General features: G+C 43.0%; 1 protein-coding gene across 1 annotated transcript in view; it reads right to left on the reverse strand.

The window, feature by feature from the left end:
• Positions 1-282: 282 nt before the first annotated feature.
• DDRGK1 (DDRGK domain containing 1) overlaps positions 283-19,214 on the reverse strand; it is a 36,053-nt gene continuing 17,121 nt past the window's right edge. The window contains exons 3-9 of the mRNA XM_041403016.1: positions 18,561-18,667; positions 16,888-16,989; positions 9,077-9,199; positions 7,097-7,135; positions 3,986-4,042; positions 3,235-3,283; positions 283-1,769 (exon numbers count right to left, since the gene is read on the reverse strand). Of these exons, the coding sequence (XP_041258950.1) occupies positions 1,597-1,769; positions 3,235-3,283; positions 3,986-4,042; positions 7,097-7,135; positions 9,077-9,199; positions 16,888-16,989; positions 18,561-18,667 (650 nt within the window). The 3' untranslated portion in view covers positions 283-1,596. The remainder of the gene's footprint in view (positions 1,770-3,234; positions 3,284-3,985; positions 4,043-7,096; positions 7,136-9,076; positions 9,200-16,887; positions 16,990-18,560; positions 18,668-19,214) is intronic.

Raw genomic sequence — 19,214 nt, forward strand, 5'->3', positions numbered from 1 at the left:
GCCTCATTTATAACCCATTAAACAAATGGCCTGAAGCCATTGTGTTCCAGACTTTCAGCTGCCTCCTGGGACTTTGGATGCGAATTCCTAGAAAACACCAAAACACTCCTTTAACAGAAACTGGAGCTGCAGTTTTTAGTGGTGGCTGTGGCCCAGGGTCAGAGCACCAACACCCACCTGTCCTCACCTCCTGCAGCCACTCAGGAAACTCAGAGAACTGCAGCAATTCCTTCAAGGCACAGCAGAGCTTGTTCCACAGGAGTTTTTTAGCAGAGTTCTTTAAATATTGTCAATTTTATTACAAGAATACTTTAAGACAGAACAAGAAAACAGTGGCAAACCCAAATATTTTTTAAAAATTTAATATGCAATCCTTAAGTCAGAGACTTTACAAGCCTCAAATGCTAAAAAACCTCTTTGCTGGCTGTGGTTGCACAGCACTCAGGATGTGCTGATCTTTCACAGCAGCACTGGTGCTGGTGGAACTCCACTCTCCTGCACTCTCACATCCAGCAGCAGTGCAGAGATTAAAAGGAAATGTTTCCTTCCATTGTTTTATTGCTGTCTCATCCCACTGATAAGGTGGCTTTTAGTCTGCTCAAGTTTGGCAGAGACAAAACCTCTTGTCCTCCCCAGTCACTGTTTATCCACATAAATTCTGCTGATTTCAGAGAGGAGAATGAATGGAAGATTGAAAAAATAAATATTCTTATGCAGGAAATACACTGACCCATACAATTAATACATTAATAACCATTACCTTGGAGCATTAATTGCATGACTCAGAGTGTCTGAAGCTTTTATTTAAAAACCCCCAGACCTGCAGAACACAGAGGCCACGGGGTGGGGGTGGCTGAGGCCTTCAGACACCCTGAGCTGGCTCTGACTTCAAAGGATGAATCACCAGGATCTGGTTGGTATCACAATAAATGAGCCCAGCCAGCCCTTCCCTGGAGGGGATTCTGTCTCTTGGCTCCAGGGAAATGATGCAGCTTGTCTGCAAGCAAACTTTTTATGTTACATAAACCAAGGAAAACATATTCATGTAGCAAAGGTTTCCTGAAATAGCCCCTGGAATTTTGAACAGAGCAACCATTCTTTCCAGAGTTTCAGGGTATATTTCAGCAAGGACAAACACACACTTATGAGTATTTTCTTTTTACTCTTTCCTTCCAATCTGGGTACAGCAGCCAATGCTGTGTCCATCACAAAGTTAAACAGCTCCACAGTGCAGAGCAAGCCTGGAGAATCCTGAATGCAAACAACCCCCAATTATTTGATACAGACATCAGAATCTGCAAACAACAAAAAGTTTGATTATAGCAACATGAGACTGGCTGCCAGGGGATAAATGACTGATCTTCCTGGGCTACAGGTGCATCAGTGTTTGAGCTTCTGGCCAGCCTCTTGTACAATCAACTTTTACCATTTAATAGCAGCTCTAACAGAAGGAAAAGCAAAAACTTCTGAGTTTGCAGCTGGTGCTCAAAAGATCATCCTACCTTCAGGCACCACCAACGGACCCAGGGGTTCTCGTTTGCTTTTAATTACAACGTGCTTTATTCATTCAGAGGCTCAACTCCTGCAGTGTGCGTCTCAGGCCAGGGTTGGAGCCACAGCTCTGCTGTCAGGCTGGAGGTTGATGAGGGAGTTGCTGGCCTGGGCCAGCTCTGCAATGGACACTCGGCCTCGCTGCTTGATGTACTGGGCCACGGCTGCCATCTCCTCTGCAGTGATGTAGATGAACTTTCCCCTGTCATCAATCACACCTGCAGGGCAAGCACAGCGCTGAGAGGCTCCCCTCACCTCCCCCCAGGCATCACTCACGGCTTTGGGAAGGGATGTTCCAGCTGCTGAGGAACTCCCTACCTAGGCCAGGCAGGGTTTTATCTCCTGGCACTGCTGGGAGCTGGAGCAGGGCTGTGCCAGCAGCCCAGGGCCCTGAGAATGCTCCTTTTGCTCAAAAAACATGTTCTGGCACTGGGAATAGCTGCCTGGGAGCTCCACAGCAGCTGCTGCAGGGATCCCAGGTGTCCTGAGCTGGATGGGACCCACCTGGATCACTGATCCAGCTCCTGGCCCTGCACAGGCCCCACAACAACCCCACCCTGTCCCTTGGAGCGTGGTCCAGACTCCCCTGGAGCTCTGGCAGATTTGGGGCAGTGCCCAGCACCCTCTGGGGAAGAACCTTTCCCTGATCTCCATCCCAAATCCCCCTGAGCCAGCTCCAGCTGTTCCCTGGGTCCTGTCCCTGTCACAGGAGCAGAGATCAGAGCTGCCCTGGGGAGGAAGCTGCAGAATTTGATGGATCTCCCCTCAGCCTCCTCCTCTCCAGGCTGAACAAGCCAAGTGCCCTCAGCTGCCCCTCACACTGGGATCCACATCCTCAAGGGTCTGGATTCCTCTCCAGACCCTTCCCAGCCCTGCTTTTTTGGTGCTCATGTTCCCAGCTCAGCGCTTCCAGCTTCCCCTCTGAAGGGAATGCAGCTCAGTTTCCATATTCCTGTGGCTCCACCCAGACTGAGAGCAGAACTCTGTTTTTATGTATTCCACCGAGGCAGAGCCTCCCTGGCTTTGGGCACAGCCAGCCAGGACAGCACACATCCTTTCTCCCTGCTTTCCAGGCACTTTTAGGGCATTTGAAAGGGTTTCCACATTGCTGAGACAGGCACAGCCAGCCAGGACAGCACACATCCTTTCTCCCTGCTTTCCAGGCACTTTTAGGGCATTTGAAAGGGTTTCCACATTGCTGAGACAGTTGTTCTCCAGCCACGAGGAGCACAAGATCAGGTCAATAAATGTTTGTGCTGGCACCTTCCCCTACTTCACCCTTGGAAAGAAAAGACTGCCCAGCTCTAAACCAGCCTTGTTCCTGCTCAGTCTGCTGCAATTCCAGCTTGGACAGGGCTGGGAACAAGCACTTCACTGGCTCCAGCACCCTGCAGTGCTCTGGGATGTCTGCCTCTCCACCCCAGCCCTGCCTTTAACCCATCCCAAATCATCCCAGTGACCCTCTCAAATTCAGATTTTAGAAGGCCCCATTTGCAGCTGGCTGCTCAGCAACCTCAAAAGGCCTTCAGCAGATGGGCAAATAAATAAAATAAAAATATCCAGCTATCGAGTCCTACTAGATCCTTAAAACAGGAATGACACTGGAATTCTCTCTCTGCCACAGGGAAGGCATTTTCTGCACCAGCAGCTACAGAAAGATCCCCTTTGTGCTTTGGCTGTCACCTGTCAGGGTGCCATCTGCCATCAGGTCCTGGATTCTGTTAATTGCATCCTGTGCAGAAGAGAAAAAGGAGAAACAGACTGATCAAAAGGGAAGCAAAAACCATCCCACACGTTCAGATAAACTCCAGAGGTTTACCTTGAAATCCCTCAGGGTTAAGGAATTCAGTACTGCCTCACAGAGAGGTGGAATCAGCCCCTTGGTCTTAGAGGGATAATTTTTTTTTTGTTGGCATTCAACATTAATTAAATTCAAATTAAATTTTGGGATGTTCAAATTAAATTCCCTACCCCTTAAAAGAGACTTTTATTGCCATTACTTGGCTGTTTCAAGGAGCAGAGGGCTATAGGAATCTTCCCATGGAAAGGCTGTGCAGTGCCATGAAGCACACTGAGATCCTTCTCCAAGGTCCTTGCTCAAAAATTCCACATTTTTTGTATCTTTTCCTGCTCCTTTTAAGAGCAAAGCTATGCTACCATCCCAAAGCAACAACTTGTTGAATTTATGGCTGGGTTTACTCTACAGTTACTCCAAGCATGCAGTTCCACTGCACCTTAAGTGTTGGTTCCTACAGCTCTACCTCTCTCTTTTCCTTGTTACATGACTGCAGAAGAAAATTATAATTTAGATTTTAACCAGATAAATTCCTCTAAGTAACCCACTGCACACTTAAATGGAGCTCTGGTTTAAGAGGGAGGCAGGGATCCAGCAAAAATTAATACTTCCACCCCAAAAAGCCAGGTTTTTTTTTACCTGTGTCCTTAAACCCAGATGTGAAGCCAAGTCCTCCAGCTGGATAACCTTTGTTTTCTGTGGGGACAAACAAGTGTTAAGCTGATGAATGAGAAAGCTGGGATTTTTTTTTTTTCCCATTCCAATAAAAAAATGCATTAAGCAGACAAAGCAGAACCTGTTCCTTTAAGTAACTTTTCCTAGTAAGCACTTTCCTGTGAAGAAAAACTCTCAGGTTACCTAAAGCAGGGAGCTCTGTGGAAAAACTGAGTGCTCTGACCCACTTAGGGTAAGACTCAAACACATCTGCCAGCCTTGATCCTGGACTTTTCCTGACACTGGGATGAGCACAAGGAACAGCCATGACTCTGCTCCCCCACCTCCTGAGTTTCTCAGCTGCTACCTTTAATTTCCAGAGTGTTTTATCAAGATCCCTTTCTTCTTTCAGGGATGTTTCAAAGCACCTTTTAAAACCATCACTGGTGTGTATCAGCACTTGCATAAAACCCAGGCAAGACTGGCAGCATTAAGTGCTTTAGTCTGTTTTACTGATGTCATGGGTATTAATGCCATAATGATCTTCCTAAGCAAGCCAACACCTTATTAAAATTGTCACTGCTGGAACTGCACATTGTCATTTTGCTTTTGACAGATGCTTCCTGCAGCTTTTCTCAGTCAAGGCACAGCCACCACTGCTCACATCTGGTTTTGTGCTTCTCTGGAGCTCCAGAGAAAACACCTGCAGGGCTTGTCTGGAGATACTCGGTTCCCGCTTTCTTCCCTGCCAAAGTTTTAGGAACTCATCTGTTGAGTTGCAAAAGTGTTTGCAAGGAGCTTGGAAAAGACAAAACTGTTGGAAAGCTCAGTTAATATTCAGGTTTACATTGCTAAAATCCATGTAGGTACAGCCACAGGAGCTGCATCTCCAGTAACAAATTAAATACTTCAAACAAGAAAGTCCTTTGTTTCTGGTCTTGAGAGCATACTGGGAGGCCACTGAAGAAATAAAGAGAGGCTGAAATAGATGAATCTTTTTCATTAATAAAATCAGACCCCAAAGAAAGGCACACACAGATTTAGCAGCTGTGAAGTTTGATGCAGCCAAGCTAGAGAACTGAATACCATGGACTGAACACATGGAACTGGAACCAGTCCATGGAATTCAGTTCTCAGAGCTGGGAACTGCCAACATTCGTCACATCTTCTTTTAAAGGGACTGGGGGGGTTGGTGCAAAGCCACATGAACAGGAAAAACAGGACTTAAAGCTTCACTTAAAGATCTTCCCCCTCAATGACCAAGTTTAGTGGAAGCTTTCCAAGACAGATCCTGCTGGGAATGAGAGCCCAAGGGTGTGGGGAGGGATGGGGATGCACCCCCCACACTCTGGAATACAACACCTAGAGGTCCCAAGGGAATCAAACACTGCTCCACATGCATCATGTTCTAGAGACAGGCTCAGCTCCCCTTCAGCAACAAAAACACATCCAACATTCTCCTGAATTAATTTCATTTTAAGGGTGATGCTGCTGCTGTCCTCAGCAAGGCATGAACCACAGCAAGAGGCTGCATTTTGCTCCCAACACCCTTAAGAATGAAGCATGGGGTGAGCTGTCTCCAGTATAAGAAATTATTCATCAGATGAGCTAAATTCAATTTTATTTTTTTAAAAAATGCCAATTACTCTTAATTTAAACATTTTTTTCTGACAGCTACGAGCAGCTCAGCACCGCTTCCTGTCAATGGTTTCTGTGAACAGAACAGAAGATGAGGGCAATACATAATCTATACATTAAGCACACTTTCAAGATTAAAGAAAAATACTTAAAACTTGAGAAAGAAAGCGATGCCCCACTTCTGCAGCTCAGCTCTGCAGAGGAAATCAGGTGTCAAATATTCAGACTTCAGTTTCCAGCCCAAGTTTAATTTCTCTGACGTCAAGATGAAGTGACTGATACAGAATTTTGTGCTGAAACACTCGACTGGGAGCTTGTGACTAATCTGGTCCATCCACCACAACCCCTGGGGCAACGAGCAGAGTCTGCCCTGGCTGTGTCATGCCCTGGAAAGCTCCCAGTGCTTGTGGAAGATCCCAAGGGACACCAGGATCTCCTTTTTTACCCACAGAGGTGGAGGAGAGGCAGAGAGCAGCCCAGCAGAGCTTCGCAGGGCTCAGCTCTGAGCTCTTGTGCAGAACTGCCTGGCAATCACTCCAAAGGACTCCCCAAGGAGAGTTATCCATGAGGCAAATCCCTAAGCCCAGGAGATAAACCTGCTGTACATTCAGGGTTTGGCTGGGATAATGGACGTGCAAAACATGAGATTTTGGGATACAAACTGATTAGCAGCTCACTGAGCGTCCAAGTGATTTGCTTGCTGGAGAAGCCTTTTTCACACAGGACGCACATCCTGAGAGTCCAGATTCCAGTAAAGGAAGAAAGGGATTCATTAGGAAAAAAGATTTGCATGACAGTGTTGGAGCGAGAGGAGAAAAATGCATGTGACCTTTGATATAGCAACAGTGGAGAGCATTTGCCCTCACAGATCAAAAGCATAATTGAACACAGCCCAGGTTTTAAACACCCAGCCATACAATGGGATGAAAGGGAGACTGACACACCCTGTTAAAACAAGGCAGCTGCTTCTTCAACTGCTCTCCTGAACATAAAAAAACCACTGGAAGCTGCATGGATGGAAAAAAAGTGAAGGAATCACAGGAAAAGTTGGGATTGAGCTCCCCAGTGCCAGGGCTGGAGGCTCCAAAACACCCTCCAGGTACAGCAGCTCTCCTTCCTGCTGAGCTCACGTGGAGACTGTTTTTAAATCAGTGGCTGATGCTCACAAACAAAAAAAGCCTGAATGCCCCAAATCCCAATCCACAGCAAACTTTGCTTCCATGAACTCTGAGGGAGATCCACCAGGCCACATCCTGCCCCAAAAGCCAGGACCCAGCTGGAATTCAATTATTTTAGATAATTTAATGTGTTTGTGCTGGTTCAGTAAATAACACTCATTGAAGGGATCACTTTTGACACTTGTTGAATATTTAAGTAAATGAAAGAGGAAGTAAAGATGCCCCTGTTTGACAAAAGGTATTTCACAACATCTAAGGAGAAAATCCAAAGGCACCTTACCTTAACATATTCCAGGAATTCCATCAGAAAGCTGCGAGACTGGAGACAGCAAGAAAAACAATTATTATTTTGAATTAATGACCATTAAATGCATCAAAAACTTGCTGAGTATAAATACTATGGAAGTGTTTAGGTTGCATAATTCCTAAGTTTTAACTACACACACTGAGATATTGAACTGGGAAGAAAACTAATCTAGATTTAATCTTCATAAGGGATTTCTGACAGGTATTGAGACAGAATGTGGCTCAGGTACATTTTAAATGTTTCCTGAAAGGTCACCATACAATTTTTTATTCTCCACATTACAAACACCCTGAAATAAGCACATCTGGGTGAGTTTAAGCATCAGTAAGTCACACACCCAGGCCATTCTGTGCAGAGGAAAACCCAGAGTGACTCAGGAGCTGCGGATGGCCAAGTGCAGCACAGCTGCTCAGCACCTGTGGAGGCTCAAGCATTTCAGAGCCATGCAGCTGAAATCCAGAGAGCAGCTCCACTGCAGGGGCAATGCAAACACTGTGCATTGGAGCTAGAAGGAGATCAGGTTACTCTGGAACCTCAGGAATCAATCAGCCTTAATTAACTGGTGAGCTCTGGAGTCAGGAGCTTGATTTTCAGCACAAGGCAGGGCCAGCTTTGCTGACAGGATACTGAAATGCTTCAGTACTTCAGCCACCACTTAATTTCCTTCTCATTTCTCCTGCCTCCAAATAACTCTGTACCTGTTATTATTTCTGAATATGACTTTTAAATCACCTGCAATTTAAGTTCTAGCTCCCCACCCCTAGCAAAGTGATCTCAGGTTGAGATGCAGGCATGTCAAACTCTTTTAGGTGAGGAACACCCTTCTCTTCTGACATGGAGGGAGATGAATTTCTCCTTGACAGGCAGCTGTAGGAACATGGACAATCACCACATTCCAGCTGCAAAGGGTGTTTGAAGTGGAACACAGCAATATGTAGGGATAATCTCATCTCCTAGCAGGTACAGATTTTTGAAGGAACTGTCAATAAAAATGTGCACTTTGCTGTTCACTGCAATTCCCCATCAGCAGACAGAACTTCTCTTGCTGTTAATCCTGGTGTGATGGAGGATTTTTTCTTGATGGGAAGGGGTCCATAGTGAGAACCTGTAAGGAGTCAATGGTGCTTGAGAATTGCTGTGCTCAAAGCCACTCTCAGCCACACTAAAGCAAATCCATTTAATTCCAGAGTCTCTTCAGCAGAGCAGCAAAGGCACACATGGCCCTGAAATAAATCCTTCCCAAGAAATGCACTGGACAGCTCAAATTGGCAGCTGCAACCCAAGAGCAATTCCAGGATGTGACAGCAAATAAATTGTGTCTAACAGGTTTTCAGCAGACAAAGCAAGAACTCTGCCTCCCACCACAGCAAAACTTCTTCAGGTTTGCTGTGATTTTATATCAAATATCACGTTTCAACCACCATCCCCAGCAGCTCTGCAGGCAGCCTCAGCAGCAGCAGTGTGGGTTTGTCCTGAGGATTCCCTTATCAGAAGCCTTTTGAGACAAGAGCTTGGCTTTTAATTTGATTTCACAGCAGCTCTCTTGGTGCAGAAAATAAAACCAAACCCAAATAACTGCCCCCAAGGTCTGTGGGCACTTTCCAACTCCAAATTCAGCTTTACTGGCTCAGTCTCTGTGGGTAAGGCAGAGTGCTGACAGTGAGAGATTATCTGAATTCCAGAATGGGTTTCAGTTCAGTTCTTAGACACAGGAAGGACAGAATTCATTTCCAGCAAGTTCTCTCAGAGCTCTAAAATACCCTGTAGGAGTCTGGTATGAGGAACAGCAGCACTCCCCAGGAAATATTCCAGGGTTAACCTGTGCCACAGACACAATTTAGCTTTCACAAGCAAAAACCTTTGGCTGACTCCTACTTTTAATTTCATTTTACACCAGACAGAATGCAGCAAGTCTAACAGGAGAAGAGGAACTGCAGAACCAGCCTCACATACCTGCTCCTCTGTCATTGCTTCTTCAACCCCTTCCTCTTCAACCACAAAACTCTCCTTCAGCTTCAGGTACTCCTCATATTCTCTCTTCTCCTCTTCTTCCTTTGCCTTCCTTTTTTCCTCTTCCTGGACAGAAAAGATGACAAGTGGTCAGTTTGCTCTTTCCCAAGTCAGGTTTGAAGTGAAGCAGCATCTTCTTTCTCTGCAGCCAGCACATAAAAAGCTTTTTAAGCTGAGTCTAAACTGTCCTTTGATGGCACAAGGAGTTTCAGAAGGCAGTGACCATCTCACAGCCAGGGCTGGCACTCAGCAGAGCTGACAGAAAACCTCTTAAATAGCAACCTGCCTGCTTCATTTGCATCAGTCTGCTGCTCCTCACAGGAAGTCCCTGCCCCTCCCTGCACTCTGAGGCAACGCTGACAATTTTGGTTACTGGCCCCAGGTCTGCTCTGCCACTGCAGGACACTGGGAGTGCTCACAAGGGACAGTGGATTACACTGGGGGAGAGAAAATGTAAAAGTTTCAGGTAAAATCACGTTTTCAAGGAAAACCTCTTTCTTATGATAACTTTCTTCCTATATGGAAAATATATAAAATTAAATAATACATAAATTATTATAGAAAGTATTTTAGGCACAGGAGGCAAGGCACGATTCTATTAACAAAAGGAGTTTTTAAATTTTACTTTACTTTTTGTTTGCTAAACAAAAGCTCTTAGTTATCTGCAATAAAAAAACTTCATGGCTTTCCCTGAAATAAATAGTAAAGCCCTCAGTAAAGCTGCCCCTCCCTGCACTTTGATGCCACATTGACATTTTTGGTTACTGGCCCCAGGTCTGCTCTGCCACTGCAGGACACTGGGAGTGCTCACAAGGGACAGTGGATTACACTGGGGGAGAGAAAATGCAAAAGTTTCAGGTAAAATCACATTTTCAAGGAAAACCTCTTTCTTATGGTAACTTTCTTCCAGCAAACTGTACCCTCCTGGATAATATATAAAAAGAAATAATATATAAATTATTACATAAAGTATTTTAGGCACAGGAGGCAAGGCATGGTTGTATTAACAGAATGAGTTTTTTACATTCATTTTACTTTTTGTTTGTTAAACAAAAGCTTTTAGTTATCTGCAATAAAAAAAAAAAAAACAAACTTCATGGCCTACCTTGAAATAAATATTAAAGCCTTAAAGGCCACAATAAAGCTGGCCCAGGAAACTCCAAGCCCAGCATCAGTGACCTGGTGATGCCTGGTTCTGTGTAATTCACACCTTCACAAACCAAAATGGTGATTAAACATTTGGGAATGTGACATATTGCTTAGAAAATGTTCTAAATGAGAACTGGTTTTTACTGGGAGCTCCTAAATTTGCAGTTTTCCATTTGTTTTCATTTAAAATTTGCTTTGCTCTTCTCCAAGAGAAGGCTGGACTGACGTTGAAGGTTGGATTTGATGATCTCAGAGGCCTTTTCCAATCTAAAAGATTCCACGGCTCACACAGAATAAAAATGTTTCCCTCCAGGAAATGTTGCACAGAGGAATTTATGTTTGTGCAGCACCTGGTACAAGGAGATTCCAGAAGGATCTGGCCTCTGGCTCCATCACATTCCAGAGGCTGATGGAAGCAAACACAGGAGTTCTTCAAATTTCAGTGACAATCCCAGGGCATTCCTCTAGCATCAGCAGAGAAATGGATTTTTTAAAGAACAATGATATTGATTTCTAATTTGACATTGATATGGTAATTGCTTCCTTAAGTAGCTGGAATGTAAATATTTGTTCCATTAAAAAAACCAAAAAAAAAAACAACAGGGAGAGACAGAACAGGTCATTCAGTATATAGAAAATACATCCATATTAAAAAAGATGTGGTAAAAACCAGAGTATTTGGTCCCCTTTTTATTTAAATATAAAAATTATTATATTATATAATTAATATATAAAACATAAAAATGTTTATCTTTTTATAAGAATAGAAAAATATATAAATATTTATATATATATAGATATTTTTGCATCAAATTCCCAGAAAGTCAGGAGAAAGAGTCCTGCCAACATCCAAGAATGAGAAAAACAGGACTGAAAGGACCTTAGTGTAGCTGCAAAGCCAAATCCATTTTTTAAACTGCTATCTCATGAAAAATCTACAGATCTGAGGAAGCTCTTGAGACAAAACAAGATCATTTTTGGGTCATTCATCACCACCACAATTAATCCAACAGCAGATTTTTTTTCCTTACATGCACTCCAGATGCCAAGAACAACATAACTATATTTCATTTGGAAGCAACAGCAATTGTTCTTTTCTTGTAAGTGCATTAAATTTAATCTTGATCCTGGAAAGACAAGAATAATGTTCTTCCCCTGGTCTATTAGAGAGGCTGTAATTCAGCAGGATTTGAAATGAGGAAAAAAAAAACCTATCACAAAGCCTCAAAATTGCTTTGGTAAATAATTTCTAGGTGATTCTGCAAAAAAATAAAAAAAAAAAAAAAGAAAATATCAGAAGACAGTATCCCATTTGTAACAGGGCAACAACAACTAAAACACATTTTCCTACTTCTGGAATATAAAAAATGAGCAAGGCTCCTTCCTGTGGTCCTTAAACCAGCACCTTGCATTTTTTGGAATTATCCCAGCAGGTTCCCATCAGCACTCCCATTCCCACCCCAGGCAGAAGAGCAGTCCTGCTGTGGGACTGGCAAAGCACTCTGCCCCCAGCCCCTCTTTTGCCAACAGGATTTGGTTTTCCAGATGCTGAATTTTGCTCAGCAGAGCCTTTCCAGGTGCTCTGAGGCACTGCTTTGGCACCTGAGGTGTGTCAGCCCTCAAAGCTTCCTGGTGGTTGTGGCTTTCTCCAGAACACTAAATATCTCCAGCTGCTTTTTTTCCATCTGAAAATTAAAAATTCATTAAGAGCCTCACATGCTTTACAACCTAAATTCACCTATGATTCAATCTATAGGGAAAAAAAGGATTTATTCAAAGTGCAGCTTGGTTCAGAGCAAGAGGAGAGATGACTTTGCACAAGTGCCCAGGGAGAAGCAAGGTGGAGGCTGAGTAGGGGAACCCTGGCACTGTCAGGATGGCTGGGAATATTTATATTTATTTAGATTATTTTTATATATTTATTTACAATATTTATTTCTATTTCTTTAGAATCATTCTATTTATTTAAAGTATTTTTTGATCAACTCTCTTTTCTCTCACGTGCTCACAGAGCAGCTGTGTGGGAGCTGCAGGCTCAAATTTAGGCAGCAGAATTCCCACAAAACTCAGTGCTGTCCACACAAATAACCCAGAAACACCCCCAGCCCCTCAGGGTCTCCTCACACACTGAGCCCAGGATTTTGTGCCAGGCACACAGAGGGCACTGGGCTCAAGCCCACCTTTCCAACCCCACATTTTTGGCACTCAGGCTCCTCCTGAGCTGAAACCCACCTTTCCAACCCCACATTTTGGCACTCAGGTTCCTTTTGAGCTGAAACCCACCTTTCCAACCCCACATTTTGGCACTCAGGTTCCTCCTGAGCTCAAACCCACCTTTCCAACCCCACATTTTTGGCACTCGGGTTCCTCCTGAGCTGGTGGCTCAGAGCAGAGAGTGGCTGGGCACCCCCCAGCCATGGGTGGGGTGCTGGGGAAATCCCAGCAGATGGAAATGTGGTAACTGCAGATGCTCATCTTCAGCTGCCTGCTTTTATTTTTTTGGTTTTGTTTTTTTTTTTTTTTTTTTAAGCAGGCTTGCCTCTCTCCTCACCCATCTAAATGTTACCCAAAATGGGGGCTTGAACAGAGTGAAGATTTCTTTTTCATTAGTTTATTCCACTGCATGTGAAGAACACATTATCCCACTTTGACCACACCTTTATTGAACAAATAAGTAAATAAATGATCACTCAAAGCTCTGTTTTCTTTTTCCCACCCAGCCTCCCCTGCCCACCAAGGACCTGGATGTGCTCTGAGGCTCCTTTCACCCTCTGTTTGCCCCTTGCCTTGATCCCAGGGATTATTTCCAGCACATCTTTTACCAGGTGAAACCCACAGCATCCCAAAAACTCTCTCAGGCTCCCAGCTGGAAGCACACATTGATTTTTGGGATCACAGATTGCTCAGGATGCTGCTTGGGTGGAGCAAACCCCACCGGCAGTGAGGAAGGCACAGCAAACACTGGACACTCTTCAGGCACCACCTGCTGCCAGTTATTCCTTTATTTGTGGCTGTTTCCTGAATTTTTAGGATGAGGAACAGCATCCTGAGTGTTTAGAGGGCCATGGACCAAAGAATTCCTCCTTCTACAGCATCCAGTTTTTGTATTGTCAGGGCAGGTTCTGCAGGAAGCCAAAAGGGACTTTGCAGAGAATAATTTGGCACAGAGCAGATGGATCTGTAGGATTCCTGCCCCAGACAGAATGAGTGTCCTTAAATCCCCAAAATCTGAGGAGAATGAGGTTTTTTGCAAGGTTTTCAACTTGTACTCCCTTAGGAGAAATTAATTTTGAGGGAAGTATGCACACTTGAAAACTGATGCTTAAACTGCAGTTATGGAGTGGTTCTCCATCAGCCTCAAGAAATGCAGGAAAAATGGATATAAATATCAAACAGATAATGAATTAAGAGATCTGCTGAGACACACACAAATCTTGCTGTTCACAAAATAAAACAACTAAAACTTGGTGCCCCTTCTTACATGATCAAAGAGTCAAAACTTTAGGGTCAAACCTTCCAGAGGATCCTTGTGATCCTGGCTGACCCCCATTTCTACAGCTCTGAAGATACAAACCATTTTGATTCAGGCACTTAAATGCAAATTTACCAAAATCTCTGTGCACAGGCAAAGGAAAAAAGAGCTTTTTTTTATTTTTTTTTGTGAGCAATCTGCCAGGTTTTGTCTGAAGACTCTGTTTTGCAACATCAGAGGAAATTCACTCTCATTGATAAGGTGTCAGCTGGTAAACCAGCTCACCACCAAAAAACTCCAAGAGTGAAAGGGAAATCCCCAGGGTAAAGCAGAGCTGAAGCAAATGCCAATTATAAAGGAGCCTCCTCAGGCCTGCAGCCAATCAGCTCAGCAGAACACTGGAAAGGAAACTTGAATTTAAAAATACATGATCTGGTTTGCAACACTCAAGCCAAGGGGCAACCACATTTTATTTTTAAGTGCATACAAATCTATTGACATAGAAGCAGAGGGTATTTTTCTCAAGGCTAGGCAAGATTTTAGCCCCCATAACTCCCTCAAGGTACAACTTTAGTAGCAGTTCTTGGGAAAAAGACTGAAAAAAAAAGGGTTTAAGTGGAATTTAGGTACCAAAGCTGGCTGTGCTTGTTTGGGGACTTGCCCCTGACAGTGAACCTGCAGAAATACTTTGGGAGAGCAAAGGGAAAAGGAGGTACCTGACAACTGCAACATTTCCCAGGCAAACTTCAGTGATAAACTGAATTTTTTTTGTGCCTTGTGGGGTTATATAAACCACAGCAATGTCAGTGAACAAAATGTCTCAAAAAAAAACCAGCTGCCCCCTGGCTTTTATCTCTTATCAGTCACTACTTGAGGTGTCTCTCAGAATTTTGCCTTTCCACCTCCAAATTGAGATGAGGGAATGGAATCATCACATGTGCAGTGCACAAGGCCTTCCTGGTGACAAGCCATTACTTGTGGCAATGAAGAATTCCTCCTCTGGAGGAAAATAAATGACATTTTATCCTGTGTATTCCATAAACCCAATGATCCTCTCAGAGGCTCTGCCTTTTCCATCACACCATCAGCCTGTAACAAGATTGGAAAGATGAGATGTTCTCAGCCTAAGGACAGGCTCTCTTCAATTTCTGTTTCCTGTTACAGGCTCCATGAAGACAAATTTAAAATTACCAGAAAACAGCTGAGCATGGACATTAAATATTGTCAGACACATTTACTTTGATCCACGCTGCAAATGTTCAGCAGTTACTGGATGATCAACTTATACACAAGCAAAAAAATTCAATATTGACAGCACTTTCCTCTGAGAGGCAGAATAATGCTCCTGTTGTAGCCTGGTGGGTGGGCTTGCTGTCCTGATAAATACTGGGAAAACAAATAATTAAACCAAACTAAAATAGTTTAAAATGACAGGATTTAAGTAGGAAAGTACTGGCTGAAGTGACCAAGCTGGATTCTGGCATTTGGAACAACTTTCCAAGTTCTAGGAAGTACTCTGTGGATTGTTGTGCACAATGTTTAAAATAAATAAACAAATAAATAAATAAGATCAGAGCCTTAGTTTGTACTCTTTTTCCCTGAGCCATGTGAAACAGAAGTGCTGCAGTGCAGTCTTTGCTAGGAATACTGCAAACTAAACCAGAAACAATTAAGATTTTCCTAATTCAACCAAAAATAAATTACGCAGCGCTCAAGTGAACAGAAACCAAAGTAAAAGAAGGTAAATAAATATTTCAGTGTGAAGAGATGTCTGGTTGAAATCCCACCTTTATTTTCTACTGAACTTTTCAACTGTGCCTCAGTTAACCCAGCTGAATGGCTAAAGCCCAGGTGAGATCCCAGCAGAACAACTCAGTCCTGTGCCACAGCTTTCCCTGGAGCAGGTTGGCCCAGCTCAGGTGGAATTTGCTTAAAAATTCACCTGCTGTGCTGTGCTGGCCACCCTACAAGGACTGGAAGTTCCAGTGTCACTTAATGTCACTGTCCAGCCAGGCTGTCACAATTCCCCCAAAGCACTGGAGTCATCTCGACTCGTTATTCAGGGTTTCAAGAGTTCTCAGAACTTTAGGAAAATATTAAAAAAAATAAATTTGTGCATCTCTCTTGGAAGGGAAGCTGTGGAATTGTTGGTCCTCTAGAAGTTTGGTGAAGCTGCTTTACAAAATCATACCTTGATGTTGCAGTGCTGACATCCTCCCTCTCCAATTTCTGAAATTCAAGACTTCTACTGATGGAAAGGAACTGAGAGTTCAAAAGGAAAAGGATTTGTGGAGAATAACCCCAGAGCTAAATGGAAATTCACATAAAGATCTCATGGATACAATCTGTATGTGTAATGTATGGGTTATTTTTTAAAATTGCTTTATCCTGCCTTCATGCCCTCGACAGAGGAAAGGAAAAATTGTCTTTTCCTTTTTAAAATATTATCAGCAACACACCCCACTTACACAACCAGCTCTTGGAGCAAATTAAAATAAATCTCCATGAAGCAGAGAGACAAATTTCCAAAAAAAAACCCCCAAAAAATTCACAGTGGGAGCTGAGGGCTGCAAGTTTTCATCTCAGAACCGTGCAGAACACCTCTGTCCTTTCCAGCACACAACTTGCAGCAGCACCAGAGCACCAAGTTCCCAGCCAGCACTGATGGCCTGAGCACAAAAAGCAGCTCTGAAGTCCAAGTCTTCCTCCCTCACTAATGAAAAGTATTCAGCACAAGCATTTCAGCTGAGCAGTACCTGTTTTTCTGGGTCACTCCTGCTAACATATGCACAGCTCAGGAATCTTTAATTGGGAAGCACATGCAAATACATAAAATTAGAATGAAATCATACAATTTCACACAACACTTGCAAAATCAGTTGCTGCTGCTGCTGCTGCCTTTCACTTTCTGCCCTGCTGGTTCCAGCTGGCAGCTCCCAGGGAACAGGGGAAGTTGTGAATCTCCATCCTTGGGAGACACTCAGAGCTGGGCTGGGCAAAGTCCTGAGCTCCAAATCCTGAGCAGGACAGAGCCTGTGGTCCCTGCAGGTCCCTGGGCACAGAACTCACCCAGAAACAATCCCAAAAGCAAAGCTGGCTCAGTATTTCCATAAATAAATACAATTATTCCCACCTGTCTTTCCTCCTCCAGGCGAATCCTCTCCTCTTCCTTCCTCCTCTCCTCCTCTCTTTTTGACTCGAGCTTTCTCCGTTCTTCTCTCTCTGCTTCTTCAGCCTAAAATAAACATGATACAAGCCAAGCCTTACTCTTTTTGAATCTGATTTTTGAATCTGATTTGAAAATTTCATATGATGACACCATGAGGGGGTTTCTTACCACCTTATAGATGCCTGCTCAGAAAGAAACATCAAAAAGAATAATAATAATAAGCCACTATCATTTCACTTCCCCTCCCCTTCAGCACACTCAACATTGCAAATTTAAAAATTAAACTTTGTAAAAAAAAAAAATCTAAATTAAATTTATAAATTTAGAAATTACCCTCCTCACTTATCTGTATCTCATTAATTTTTGGATGTGCCTATGAGCTTATTACAACAGTGGTATTACAGGGAATTCCAGTTCTCCTCACTTGAAGTTTAGTTAGAAAGGACCCTAAGGAATTAAAAAAAAAAAAAAAAAGGATTTGGAACACACACTGTAAAAAAAGTGCATTCAAATGTGTAATTAACCTGGGCAGAATCTCTTACAGAAAAAGCTGCAATGGTCTCTTGAAATAATTTTATTTTTGTTGTTAAGATAAAGAGGTTGTTGCAAAATGAGGGGAAAATAAAAAGGGTTTTGTCTTGGTGTGTTTAGCTTTTTAAAGATTTTTTTTTTCAGCTCTTCAGGATACTTAAATTTGAAAATATATTTAAGAGGATAAGCAGAAAATATTCCAGTGGATGATCTGGCTTTTAGTGTTTCAGAGAAAAGCCCCATCCAAGGAATTTATCTATCTACATGGGAAAATAAAAATCAGTGTGTTTTAAAATGAAACAGAAGATTCCTTGCTCCACCAACTGATGCTTATTCAACTTCATTCAACTTTGCTCACATTTTCCACTAAACAAAAAAAAAGAAAATTAAATTCAATGAGTATGGAAAGTAACAAAATGATGAAAGCACTGAGTGAGAAAAGGTTCATAATGGAAGTATATATATAACCAGTAATTAAGTTTATTACCAACTGCTCCATCTACTACACTGCATTTAAACCTCAGGTGACACTAAAATTCCCAACTTGGGATTTCACAAGCTTTAAAAATGTTCATACAGAACAATATAGAGTCTGAAAAAAAACCCAAAACAGAACAATTCCAAGGAAAATGCACAAACTGCTGCCTTCAGAAGGCTGAAAAGCCTCTTGCTTCCCTGGAATTAACACCAAAAAGCTTTTCATCTCCCCTAGTCTGTAAAAACAACAAATATGGCTAAACACAGATAAAACCAAAGCAGACTTCTGTACTCTGGGAGCACCTGAACCACTCCTCACAACTGCCCAGGGTGTCACACCAGCACCACGGGCACTGGAATGTATTTTCAAGGGGGGACAGTGCTGACATGAGGCTGGAAATCAGTGGAAACATCCAAGAAAGAGCACTCAAGAGTTTAACTCCTCTGCTCCCCACGAGTCTGAATGGAATGAAAATGAGACACAGTTTTCCACAGCCCTCTTGGGCCAGCAAAAGCTGAATTCACATTTTTAAGATAAACCAAGCCTTTAGTGATGACACTGCCTTTGCCTTTCTGTGTCATTCCCAGCTCTCTGCTGAGCTGTTCAATACGTGGCAGGAAATACTCACCTCTCTCTGTGCTCTCCTGGCTTGTTTCTCTTCTAATTTCCTCTGCTTCTTTGCTCCAATTTTCCCAGACACCTGAAATTCTGGCACCTCCTCAGCATCCTCTTCCTCTGCAACATTGCATAAAATGACAAATTTTAAATCATCTGTCAAAAAGTCCCTTGGAGAAACTTCAGTGCTGCCTAGGAAAGCAGCAGCAGATGAAAAGGAGACACACACACACTTCAGACAAGACCTTTTAGATGGAAAAAAGGGAAAAAAAAATCACAGGAGACTGCCAAAGCCACAGAACAGAAGTAACAAGGCAAACACACACTCAGTGAAAGGAGAAATAAAAATTTCCTTGATCCTTTGAAGGGAGGCTTTTCAGAAATATTTCTTGCTCTCCACAATTAAAAGAGAGATTTTCTCTGATACAGAAATTGTGCTAATGGTTGTCATTATTTATCTGCTCAACACTGGCCTGCAGAGACTTTTTTTTTCAGTTACCCCCAGGCTTTGCACAACAGACATCCACTGAAAAACTGGGATTCAGAGGCACCCCACTCATTCACTGGTTCTGACAGAAAAAACCTTTCAGGGATGAGGGGAGAAAAAAAAAATCCTTGAAATGCAAATCTTGGGTCTGCCTGCAAGAAAATGACATGTAAATATTTG

The sequence above is a fragment of the Onychostruthus taczanowskii genome, unplaced genomic scaffold (assembly GCF_017590055.1).
Source record: "Onychostruthus taczanowskii isolate IOZ18803 unplaced genomic scaffold, ASM1759005v1 scaffold2, whole genome shotgun sequence".
NCBI classification, from domain to species: domain Eukaryota; kingdom Metazoa; phylum Chordata; class Aves; order Passeriformes; family Passeridae; genus Onychostruthus; species Onychostruthus taczanowskii.